The following is a 13022-nucleotide window of genomic DNA, read 5'->3' on the forward strand; positions in this document are numbered from 1 at the left end:
ATCCACTTTTTTTTTGTGTGTGTGTGGGTGCATTATCCAGTGAGAGACATCTCTTAAAGCAAGCAGCAATATCAGCTTAAAGAAGTATTGTAAATAGTCAGATGAGGAAAAATCGAGTCCTCGTCGCTTGATAGTATTAAGGAAGTTTCCTTTCCCTAGGTTTCCCAAAGCCAAGACTTGGGCATGGATTCCAGAAATTCTTCTTAAATAATTTATTTGTAAAGCACAGTGTAGAGAGCAGGTTGAGCTGGGTGCCTCTGGGAAGGGGACCCTGAGCAGAGAAAAACCTGGCCAATTATACCATTACAACCTAAGCTTCCCATCCCATTCACGTCAGCTTGGTTCGGTTGTAAAATTAGTCTGGGATGTCCGTGTTCTTCGTCGGGTCTCTTCATTTTCATCGGATGAGCCGTTTCTTATCTCTGTGGGTAGTTGTTTGTCTTTTACTGACCAGACTAGACATCAGGTCTAGCTCCTGTTGATCAGTTGTTATTTTGCACCTACAGCTGGGGAGAAAAATAAGTCTTTGGCAATAACCAAAACATTAATCTGTTTTTCATCTTCTTTTAGACCCGCCATCTCGTTCGTTTACCTATCTCTAGGGATGCAGCTCCTGTTGACCATCAAAACCTCCCTTACCTTCTTGCTTGAACAGATTCTGGGGCCTTTTTAGGCAGAAAGTTTGAAAGTTCACAGGTTGTGACCTAAGCAAACTTAGTTACTTATACTAAGCAAGTTATCCTAAGCAAGTTCCATAGGCAGTTTCCAAACAGGTTCTGTAAGAAGCAGTATACCAAATAATTCAATAAACTGAGGCAGTCTATTCCCTAACAATAGCTCCATGTAATAAGAATGACAGTGAAGTTACAAAAGGGACCAGTCTTCAAAGGCTTGGTAGCTTCATGCTTCAGCATGATGTGCAGGTGGTGTGCCTGAGGGATGAGTATTTATGAGGCCTGTTCAGGTTGTGCCACCCATGAAAGGTGCTGGTGGTTCAGGGTCAGTGAATTAGTTCTCCTGTGGTGAGCATGGACATAGCAGTGCTCTGTACTTAGCTGGGAGGAGACGAGGTTTCCTTCCTCAGTAGATTGTATGTGAGTGAGATTCGAGTGTTGCCTGTCAGCGTGGGAATTTTGGGGTAGTATCTGACACCACAGATACCAAGTCGTTTGAAGAACTTTCATGATATTTGGAGACAAAAAGGCACTGACAGTTGACACAGTGGAGGAGATTCTGAATCCAAGTCAGTTATGACTGTTGTCTTTGAGGCCAGAATTGTACCCTGTGCAGTTGTGTGAAAAGTGCACATTGACTTGAGCAAGATCCTCAGAGCAAGCAGCCATTGTCCTGTCAGTATTTATCTCATGCTGGCTAGTAAGTTCAGGAAATAAGAGTAGTTTTACATGTTGTCTGAGCCCCTGAAATCCTTTTGCATTTCTGACTTGCAGCTCAGTTCAGACAAATGAAAAGAGGCTCTTTGGGAGCTCTGACAATGAACCAGCTAATGAAGAGGCAGCTGGAACACCAGTCTAGTGCTCCCCACAATATCAGCACTTGGGATACTGGTGAGCTGCATTTATTGTTCTTTATTTCTGTTTCCTAAACCAATTTCTTTTTGTATCAATTCACTTAAAAAGTAAGTATTTCTATTCTACAACTGCAGATAAGTAATCAATCTCAAGTCTAAAGTAAAACTTTGTAGTGAGGACCAGATTCTCACCTAGTATGAATTGGTATAGTTCCATATTTGGGAGGTAGTCCTTCTGGTACAGTGGTGTCCCCACAGTTTTGCATATTACTTGGATTATTTCCTGGCCTCGTTGAATGAAATGGAAGTATCACTGTTGATTTCATTAGATATAGGATTTCATCCCTGGTGCATGGAATCATTTATTTGCATGTGTGTTTACAACGGTGTTGGTACACCAAGGAGTTGTGCCTTATACCAACCAGTTTTATTTTTCTTTAAAGTTTCTCCCAGCTCATGCTGAACACCTGAAGTTTTTTGTTCATCACAGACCCATTTTTTCTTCCTTTAATATGAATGCAAAGAAATTAAAACTGAATTAAGCACATAATTTCCTCATTACTCAAGTGTGGTGTTTTGTTTGTTTGTTTTGCTATAATGGTTTTTCTGTCACAACCAAATTCATAGCAGATGGCACTAAACATCATTCTACAATAGCTTATCATAAATGGTTGATATTTTGTTGCCCATCTTGATGTTAGTGACATTGTGGAGTCATACTACTTAAGAATTTATCAGCAGATCCAGATGCATCCAGAGAAAGGAATGCTTAAAATGTTACATGGAACTTCGCATGCTGAATACTTGTCTTGCCACGAGTTCTGGACAGCTGAGTTAAAGTTTTTAGTTGATTCAGTCTTCAGCATCAGGTTTTGTCAAACTAAACCTTGTAGCTGAAGAATGGCTGAGGGTGCGGTGCATAGTTCAGGACTATAGTTCAGGACTATCCTTTCTATTCCAGTCTGCTGAGTAGCGTGCTCAGCATCAGATAAATGATAAAAGTCAAAATTTGTCAATGATAACAATGTGGGTATTTTTTTTTTTGTTTTTTGTTTTCCTATCAGCAGGTAAGTTTATTTACTGAAGAGACTTAACTGGTATCAGCCAGTTTCTCAGGCAGGGGTTTAGAGATGAAAAAGTTATTGCTTTAATTCTACAAGAAGTAGTTAGCCTGTATTCAACAGGTACAAGTCAGTACTTAAAACCACTTTGGAACTCTGTCTTGTTAGTCTTGTTCCAAGTCCACTAGCTTTCTTCGCTCCATCTATGACGTTTTCCTTCAACATTCATTCCAGCTAAGGGCCTCCAAGCACAGAGATACAAAGTAAAATATTCTTTTCTGGAAAGTTTTGCATCTCTTATGTCTTTTTCAAGGCGTACCTTCAAAGTAAAATTATTATTTGGACAGAAAACAATAGTTTGTTTCTTTGTTTGTTTTATCAGAACAAATGGTCAGTGTGACTAGTTGTCATTTTAATGTCACACCAGAGTTTAAGACTTATTATACTCGGGTATAACAACTAGGAAATAGTCTTAGTCAACATAAGTATATGAAGTGTGCTTGATTCATGCATGCTTTATTGTTTTTTTTTTATTATTATTATTATTATTATTTTTTTTACATTGCTGGGTAGCATGTGTCTCTTTCATTTCTTATTTCACTCTTTTCCCAAGCTAGCTATCTGTAAAATAAAATAGTTTTGTGTCTAGCTTCTGAAAGCACAAACTATACTTGATTTCTCATCTCTTGATATTGCTTAGCACTGTCTTTCTCTTTTTGTGACTCATGCATTCCGTATCTTGTCGAACCCTTATGGATAGTACTTCCTTTCTTGTTTAATGACACTGTTTTAAAATGCCTTATGTGGTATTAGTTTATCTGTATCCTTTTTCCTTTGTGGACCTCTTTCATCTTTCTCTGCTTAAGAAATTAACTCTTTTGGGGTTTGTGGTTTTTTTTTTTTTTTTTTTTTTTTTTTTCAATATCTGTTCTATTTGTCCTTCTCTTGTTTTAACGGTTTAAGGCTTGTGATGCTGGTGACAGATGTTGGATTCATATTTCTGGAGACTGAAGTTCTATATTTATTCACAGAGCAGATACAGCATGGGAAGCGGCTGTGCAATGTCCCTGTTTGCCTAAACCCTGACTTGGAGGGACCACCACTAAGAATCAGAGGTTAGTTCAGTGTCTGTTTGACCTGGTCTCTCTGCTAAGACTGCCAGGAAATATTTTTGGTTAGTAACAAATGGTGCTGAATTTTATGTTCCATTCAGCTGTATTAAAGCCCTCAACTGTCCTGCAGAATGTAGGTTATTGAAAAATAATCAGACAAGACGTTTCATTCAAGACAGGGACAACTGACGAGAAGTACTGGCTTTCTGCTAGTACTTGTTTCAACTGTCAACCTGTAAATAATAGACTCTGTATGCAGAGTCCGGTTGAATCTTATTTCTTTATGAACTCTTCTCCCTCACAGCTGGAATGCATCCAGTTTCTTACAGTCTTCCCATGGGTCAGTGATTTACCTTCTTTGTCTAGAACATGTGTTTTTTTTCCCCTACTGTTCAGTGCATGAGAGTGGTAATTTTTATTTTGAGGAGTAAAGTCTCATTCCAACATTGTAACCTGCATTATGATAGCTTTTAGCATGTGTGCTGCAATGGGACTTACATCTAGAGGACATGACAGTGGAATTTCCAAAGTAATGGTAGAGGGATCTTTATTCATTTGTGAGGGGACAAAAACAAACAAACAAACAAACAAACAACTGGCTAGAAGTGTGTGAAAATCTACTCCTATTCCTTGCATTCTGGATGGTGTCCTACAATACTGAAGAGTGTTCTGGACTTCCTGGAGTGTCTGCTCATATCCAACAAAATCTGAGGGGACAATTATGAAGTACCGAACTCTGTATGTAAAAGAAATATTTCCTTCCATACTTAATAAAATGGTTGTTCAAAACCTGTCTTATTCTTGTGGAACAACCCTTCATCACTCCACATATTTTGAGTTCAGAAATTGTGGGAGCTTCTTAGATTATTTTACCTGAGGGTTGATATTAAATTTGCTTTTCCTGCAGTAACTGGGATTGTCTCATCAGAAATTCCCTCAAAATGCAGCTTAGGTGGAGAAGCTTCCTCTTGTTTCCATAGTTTAATGGCAGAACAGGCTAATGTTAACATTAAATCAGAATCTGCAGATTGAGGCAACCAGCAAGAAAATCAATAATGGATTATTTAATCTGTGGTTGAATTGGCATCAAAAGAGCTTTGGTACTTTTCTAAAAATTGGTTCACAAAATGAGCTTTTCATAGATTGGTCTTTAGAATGATATATCCTTGTGACGTCATATATACATAATTATAGTGTCTACCAGCTGAGCTCCCTGGATACATTATTGGAGCTGAACTGTGTGGGAATAGGATTAATGCTGTCTCTATCATGTCAGTTACATGTGGCAACCAAAGGAGATATTTTTCTTTAAGAATTGGATCTCTCTCTCTGTCTTAGTGACCTGGAGAATGAAACTGCTGCCATTATTGAAATCATCATCACAAGGCATCTCAGATGAATGACATAGCTCGTGCATCACAGTAGCTTTGATACAAGTTTCTGATGGCTCCTGAATGAGTTTGATTATTCTTGAGGTTTTCTTTGCAACCAGGCTAGCTGGAGAGTTGCTTCTTCTATATGTTTAGTGTTGTGTGGTTGTGGTTGGTTGTTTTTTTGTTCTTTTTTTTTTTTTTTTGGTGTGTGTGTGTTTGTTTGGTTTGTTTTTTCTGCAATTGCTGTTGTCTGCTCAATGCAAACAAAGGGGCCAAAGCAGGAAAACCACCATACTGGAGAGATATTAGACTGTCAGACTACACTATAGTGCTGTAATTCTGGAAAGCAGAACTCAGAGAAGCCAAGAGTTTGGATCTCCCATTATAGATAACGTTTTCTATTAGAACAAGCATTCATCTAAAATCAGGTGCACAAATAGTGCCAAAGGCAAAGGGAACCCTGTATGTTGGCAAGATCACAGTGGCTATGCACCCAACTGAACACCTCAGCTTCAGAGAATAAAAGACGCTCATGTCACCAAGAACTACAGGAAGGCAATTCCCCAGAGTACCTGGAAAGACTGCAAATCTTCTTGTGTCCAGTCCCATAGCAACTGTAGAATCATCCTCTCTCCCTAAAAAATGAGTAGATACGATTAGATCTGCCTTCCTGGAATTTTTTTTCTTTGTTATCGTTTTTTCCCAAGGATATTTTAAGTTTTTTGTTTGTTTGTTTGTTTGTTTTATTCTGTTTTGTTTTGTTTTGTTTTTAGTTTATAGTTCTAGGTAATTGGAACGATCTGGCAGAAGCAAGGAATGTGATACATATCCTTTTGTAAACACACTTTGTTTCTTCTTTCCATGCACAGTAAAATCATTATGGCTCTTCTTTAGAAGTCTGCTCTTCAAGCAGTTTGCATTTATGTTTAGTGATTTTCTTTCCTTTTTCTGTTCCCCCCCGCAACTGCATGAAGGTGCCACAAAATCTAGCTTGCTGTCAGCACCCAGTATAGTCAGTATGTTTGTACCTGCACCAGAAGAATTTGCTGATGACCAGCCCACTGTGATGACTGACAAGTAAGTTCTTTTTCTGTTTCTTTCAAAGAACTAGATGAACTTCAAAGAGGTCAAGTAAAATATAGATATACTTTATAGAATTATAAAGTCCATTCTATTCTTTATCTCTATGCCAAGTTTCTTAATTAATTTTTTTACCCCCAGATAAACATTTTCTAAACACTGCTAGCAAGATGAACTTCTAATTCAGTAGGACTTGTGTGAGATTGCACAAGGCGAAATGGTGACTCAGGCTGTTGTGTGTGCATGGAGGACAGGAGGAACACTTCCCATCATATTTGAAATCAAGGGTTCCTTGTGGTGCATCAGAAACCATTTTTGCCTTAGGATTAAAAAAAAAAAAAGTTCTTTTTTGAAATTTCTTTGGGATCCTGTTGAAATAGATTATGCGTGATTACACATCAACAGTTTCTGACATAGCATTTTTAATGCTGATACTCGCTGATCCCAAAAACCTTAATTGGTTGATTAAAATGTTTCTAAAGGAAGAGTTAAAAATAAGTGTGCTCATTTAATGAAGAAGTAAAGCAGTCAGCAGGGAGCCATGTGTTGATTTGGTCAAAAATATGAAGGAAAACTAAAGTTCTTGCTTGTGGTTCTGTGCTCTGTCCAGTAGACAGACGTGCCAGGATGATCACTGGAGAAAGACAGGGCCATTGTGTGGGCTGGGACTGAAAGTGGATCTATTGTGTGACAAAGTGAAGCATCCCAGAAGTTAATGCTACCTCATGCCTGAGGTAGTTCAGGGCCAGGCTGGACGGGGCTTTGAGCAACCTGCTGTAGGGGAAGGTGTCCCTGCTCATGGTGAGAGAGTTGGAACTAGGTGATCTTCAATGTCCCTTCCAACCCAAACCATTCTGTGATTCTATGACTTTCGTGGCTTTGTTGGCGTATTTTCCTTCTGTTCAGTAACAAAGGCAAAAATATTGCCCATACAATTCTATTAAATTAAAATATCACAATCTATTGGAGTAATTATCAAACTAAGCAAGCCTTCCTACTTGGGCTGAGATAAGCCCATTTCCCATATTGATTTGCCTTTTCCATAGGTTGTGAAAGCCTATCTCACCTCTCCTAAATCTGACATCCCCTTTATAATTAGACATGTAGCCCTTTCAGAACTTCATCAGTTGTCTTTGAGCATCTCAGGAAGGATAAGTGACTCAGCAGCAAATCTGCCCTGAGAAAGGACACTTGTCTGGAATCTAACATTCTGTGCCCCTCAGAGGTCCTTTCATTTATTTTTCTAATAGCTGTAATTGCTGTGGGAACCAATTGGATAATTTCTTATTCATAGTTCATGACTGGCAGGAAGGATAATGTGAAATTGTTCCATCTCTTTAAGATCATCTATGAGTGGCATTGTTTGTGTCTACGCTACTAAACAGAAGAGTGCCAGGGATCTGAGCTCTTGCCTGAGCCCAAGTTGCATAAACTGCCTGATGTTCACATTGCTGAGGGCTCTTCACTGCAGCCGATTTCTCTTGGATAGTGCAAGCTGAAGCAGTCCAATGCAGAGTGAGGGAGCAAAGAAGGACCAAAACTAAGGCTTGCCCTGGGGCCCTCTTTCATTTGTCAGTGAAGAAACAGCCAGTGCAGCTAGTGAGAAGCTTTATTAATGTTTGAAAGCCACGGTCTGTCTTTGATTATAGAAAAATCACAATTACATTATCTTTCTAAATAGATTTTGAATAAATGTACTAAATAATAGTACTTTAAAAAGACAATTATACAGAAGTATATATGTAGTAATACTTAATTTTAATTTTGTTAAGGTCTGTTTTTAAAACTGTTCTTTGCAGGTGCCATGACTGCGGGGCTATTCTTGAAGAATATGATGAAGAAACACTGGGCCTGGCCATAGTTGTGCTCTCAACCTTCATTCACCTTAGCCCAGACTTGGCTGCTCCTCTGCTGTTGGACATCATGCAGTCTGTAGGAAGGTAAATTCAGGACTTTCCTCTGTCCCATATGATAGAAAGGATTTTGTGCCTGGCATTGGGTTTACATAAATTTCGCTGCATGAAGTTATATATTTTAGAACTCTTAAGAGAATAGTGTCTGGTTCTGTCTGTTTCTTTGTTACTCATAATTTTATCAATTTCTTACGTAACTTCTTCCACTATCACTTCAGCTTTGGGCAGATCCTTTGATGTCCTCCTCTTTTGCCCCCAAAGGGAGGTTCTAGCTCAGGAATCTGCCCAGCTTGTCTCACTGTAAGCAGTGATGCAAAAAATTAATTCAGTTTTTTCTGCAGCATCCTTATGTTCCTTGAGGGCCCTGCTTATTAACTGCAGAGCAATTGATGTAGCATACTCTCTGGTGTGCTTCTTGATCCCTTTTTATTTGAATAGAAATTTACTGTTAGTTTTTATTCCCTCTGCTAGCTGCTCCTTGAACCATTTTTTGGCCTGCCTTCTTGCGGTTTCTACATTGGATTTTTCAGAATTTATGCTCTTTTCTCCTTTCATTTGAGACATGACTTAAGCTTTTTGAAAGAAGCCTTCTTTTTTTCTTATAACCTCCCTCACTTTTCCTTTCTTCTGCTCTCTTGGCATCTCTCTTAACAAGTGTGGTACCTTGGCCCTGTGCTTCCCATGTACTTAAACAGCTTCTGTGCTTCTTGTAAAGACTGAGTTCTCTTGGCTACCCCTTTTTGCTTCTTTGACAGGATTTTTCACTTTTATGTAGTTCCTGCTTCAGAAGTTATGCACAAATGTTGTCAGCTTTTCTGAATTTTGTTGTTCCTGGAGGACTGTTGACTCCTAAGTATGAACCCTGAAGCTCTTCAGGCTTTTCAACCATATTTTGTGTGGTAGTTAAGACTAAGTAAAGATTTGCATCTCCTTATGAAGGCTTCCTGACCAGCTGCTGCATGAGGTTGTCTTTGATAAGGTCTTAAACATGTGGTGTCTATTGATTTCTCTTGTGACTTTTACTCAGTGTGCATGGGATAGTCGTGCACCATTCCTGTTGTATGATGTGTTGTTGCTGCCTTTGCCATTTCCACCACTTCATTCCCAACAGGTGGGAAGGGTGTCTTGAGAGTGTTTCAGAATAAACGTCCAAACAGCATTTGAAGTGCAGAAATGATGTGCAACTCTCCTTCATGTTCTTTTCAGTGACTGAATTTGAAATTTCTTGACTGTGACTTCTACAGGGGCATGGCTTTTCACAGCCCTGCCTTTCCACTGCCTGTCAGTTCCGTTTAAACACAACAGCTACTCGACTCCTCCATTCCCATTAATTGCAAGGCTGCAGTTCCCTGCTGTCACTGCTAATGAACTCTGATGGACGCAAAGTTTCTAATCTAGACAGATGCTAACCATTCTGTGTGATTCTTGTAAATACAGCAGTACCACAGCCACAGAAAGTAAATCATTTGGAAGGTAAATTATCAAGGGATGAGGGCTGAGTGGGCTGGCTTCTTCTGTACTTTGAGGAAGAAATGCTGCATCTTTGGAGTGAGACAGCTGATTGTTTTAAAGCAGCAGATGGCATGCAACATGGGGTAGGCCTGGTGAATGTCCCGTGTTCTTCCTACTGACTGTCATTTCTGACAAATTCTAAGTCTAGTAAGAGGCTTCCCACAAATAAATTATTTTGTATAAACGCAAAATTAGTAACATAAACAAGCAGAGAGGCATTCAGGTGCCTCATGTGTATAACCAAAGTCACTGTCTTTCATAAAGTAGTGCTATATTGTTACCTCCAAATACCCATCCGACAGCAGAGGTGAGAATGATTTAGACTTAGGAAAAAACCTACTACTTCCATGCGTAGAAGAGGAAACAAGGAGTTAAGAAATGCAAGGTCTTTCAGAATACCTAAGCAGTATACAGAGAGATTTTTCAAAAGTTATTTGGGTACCCACAGGTACAGATAGGTATCTATTGGGATGTTCAGAAGAGAAAAACGTCTAGGTTCAAGTTACTGACAATTACAGATTGACAGGTTTATAAGATTTTGGCACGCACTTGATGCTTTAGTTCCTGAATAAAGACTTTTGATTTGTGGATTCTTATTTCATTGATTTCCAGTGAGATTTAGCTTTCTAAGCATCAAAGCCTGCTGGAAAATGGCATTTAAGCTCTAGAGGTAGTGAGGAGCTTTGAAAAGCTTAACTTCTGCTCTTAATGTGTACAAATGTGAACACATCTGTTTACTGTCAACTGTCCATTTACTGTTCCTGCTTTGTAGTCTGCAAAGTGGAGGTAATGATGGGGGTTCATGGCCTCTGTGCAACCAAATATTTAGAGTAGTAATGATAAATACGTATAGGCTGTAAATTTCAAAAAGTTTCAGATGTTCCCAAATATTTAGTGTAGTTCTCATCTCATTAAGTTTTTCCAAAGTTAGAAACCAAATGTTTTGTTTATCATAAAAACCAAACTTGTATTATTGCATTAAAAAGGAGAGAAAGACTTTGCATAGGACTTTGATTTCTTTTAGAAGAAGTATTTTACGCTGTTGCATTTGTATGCTTTAGTAGATTATTGAAAATAGGTGTAATGTCCATAGGACACGTGATTAGTCTTGTTGCCCTCTGCAGAAAACCTCATGTTCTGTAATGTAGGCAAATGCTCCAGTTATTGCAGATTCAAGGTCTGTATTGCTTGAGGGGAACTTCAGACCCGTTTTCACCCAGAATTAGCTTCGTACAGTAGTATTAATATGTTGTATTTTAATGTGGACTCCTCTTAACAACAGTAGAGTCAGGGACTCCAGTGACTACTTGTGATTTTCGCTGGGACAGCTGAAGAGAATATAATCTTCAGTTCCTTGCAGCATCCAGTCTGAGACTATTGCCCTGTTGAAAGTATGCCATATTCCCAGCTTGTCATGCAACATTAATGAAAATCACCATCCATTTTGGTTTGCACTAGTGCATTCGACTGAGCTGCCTTAGGGTCCTTTTTGGATTTTGCAGTAGTGAGTAGAGAGGAAAATGTCTTCAGAAAAGAGACTGACAGAGGATTGAGCAACAGCTAAATCCAGCCTGAAAGAACTGTGCATCAAAGATAAACATTGAAGGCCCAGTCATCAGCAGATGGAAATTAGCGTAGCTCAATGAACTTTCTGTTTAGACATATCGACTTATACCAGCTGAAATACTGATGCACATCAGATTAAAGGAAAAATTGCACAGTATTTTGTATGTAAGAGATTCTTCCAGTGTGCGTGTTTATGTTTGCTTTTTGGTGGCTTTTAGCATTAAGGGTGTATTGCTTTGATATTATAAGCCTTGATTCTATTTATTTACATGTCCTGGATATTGAAGTGTATGATTTTGCTTTAAGATTGTGTGGAGTATTTTCATCACTGAATGCCCATATTTGGCTTCAAAGTCTATATTTAGGTACTAAAATAAATGACCTGATTTTTGAGAACCAAGTATTTCTCATCTGACTTTGTAAGAGCTTGTAGGTACTTAGTGTTTCTGAAATTAGGCCAGGTATTTAGATGCCAAAATCTGGAACTAAAAGCCTCACTGCAGACTGCCAATGAGAGAATGTTGGCTTAGTGTATGTTGCTGTATTAATCAGAAACAATTCAGTTGGTAGGCAGCTTCTGGAAAACCTTTTTTTCTCCCATCCCTCTAGGTTAGTAAATATTCATGATGTGCATGTAAGGCAAGAGCTTTACTTCGTTATCTTCATGCTAGCACAGGGAGGCAAACAGAATTGTCTTTAGAGCTGTTATGTATTTGTGAGAATGCAAGACTGAACAGAGGTTACATGTCATACAAACATGATTTGACAGAATTTATGTGCTCCTCAGAATACCTTTCTGGTGACATTTTAAATATTCTCTGAAATTCTTGTTTATTATTTAATAAAATGTTACTTTATTGGCTTACTTAAAAATGAAACACGAAGAACTATATGAGCTTCACTTATTTTTTAATTTTTATTTCAGGTTGGCATCAAGTACCAGTTTTTCTAATCAAGCAGAAAGGTATGGTAGCAAAGGATACCTTGGCCAAAATGAAACAAATAATCTAAAGCATAGTCCTCCCTGGCTCTGAAATCAACTAAATTTAACTTTGAAAAAATTTGTGTAAGGTTTTGAGTAAGAGGAAAAGCCTGTTCTTTCCCACTTCTTTCAAATGTGTTGTGTGTTCTGAATATGAAGAGGAACCTGTATTCATATGTGTTGAAATTGAAAAAACTCGGATTCAGATGTAACTTAAAGGTTCCTTCTGGTTTCCACAATTTCAGTGCAGCTTTTTCTAGCTTGTTCTGTGTTCAGTATTTGTCTTGATAAACTATCTCCATACATTAAATGAAATGAATCATCCTTGCCCATGGAGAACCCCTGGTAGTGATGTCTCATTATGTAAATCAGATGCTGAATAGGATAAATTCATTTTGAGAAGCTGTAAAAAATGTTAGCCTGTGCAGTTTATGATTAAATAGATAATAGTTTAGCCTTTTAAATGAAACCATTCATTTTATGAGTGATTAGGAAATGCTTCATCTCTTGAAGGAAACTGCAAGAAGCAAATTAATATTACAATGTGTGTGTTTACCTGTTGTTCATATGTTTTATGGTAAAGCCAAGAACCTCATCGTGTATCACTGAAATACACAATGTGAGAGCAGGATTATATTCCAAACTCAGATGATTCACAAATAAAACTGTGAAGAATCAGGAAAAACGCAACTATTTATTGAGGCTTGAATACTTTAGGTATGTGTGCATAACCTTTTCAGCTCTGCATACTCAAGCTGAAGTCATAAAATCAGTATACTGAACTGTTTTTTGAGATTAGGACAGTTCTGATTTCACGGTCTCACTCATAACTGAAACCTTCCATAATTAAAAAGAATAGTATCATCTTTACTTTCTCCATGTTGACAACTTGAGA

At 38.3% G+C, this 13022-nt stretch overlaps 1 protein-coding gene across 16 annotated transcripts in view; it reads left to right on the top strand.

Moving 5' to 3' along the window:
* The window catches only part of UNC79 (unc-79 homolog, NALCN channel complex subunit), a 110771-nt gene that overhangs the window by 63980 nt on the left and 33769 nt on the right, over window positions 1-13022 (top strand). For 13 of the 16 annotated variants that reach the window (XM_065840026.2, XM_071809576.1, XM_071809582.1 and 10 more), the window contains 5 exons: window positions 1449-1565; window positions 3621-3704; window positions 6049-6151; window positions 7954-8094; window positions 12071-12109. In XM_065840026.2, coding sequence (XP_065696098.1) covers window positions 1449-1565; window positions 3621-3704; window positions 6049-6151; window positions 7954-8094; window positions 12071-12109 — 484 coding nt within the window. The remainder of the gene's footprint in view (window positions 1-1448; window positions 1566-3620; window positions 3705-6048; window positions 6152-7953; window positions 8095-12070; window positions 12110-13022) is intronic. The other 3 variants (XM_071809588.1, XM_071809575.1, XM_071809580.1) reach the window with 2 other exon arrangements.

The sequence above is a fragment of the Patagioenas fasciata genome, chromosome 5 (genome assembly GCF_037038585.1).
Source record: "Patagioenas fasciata isolate bPatFas1 chromosome 5, bPatFas1.hap1, whole genome shotgun sequence".
Classification (NCBI taxonomy): domain Eukaryota; kingdom Metazoa; phylum Chordata; class Aves; order Columbiformes; family Columbidae; genus Patagioenas; species Patagioenas fasciata.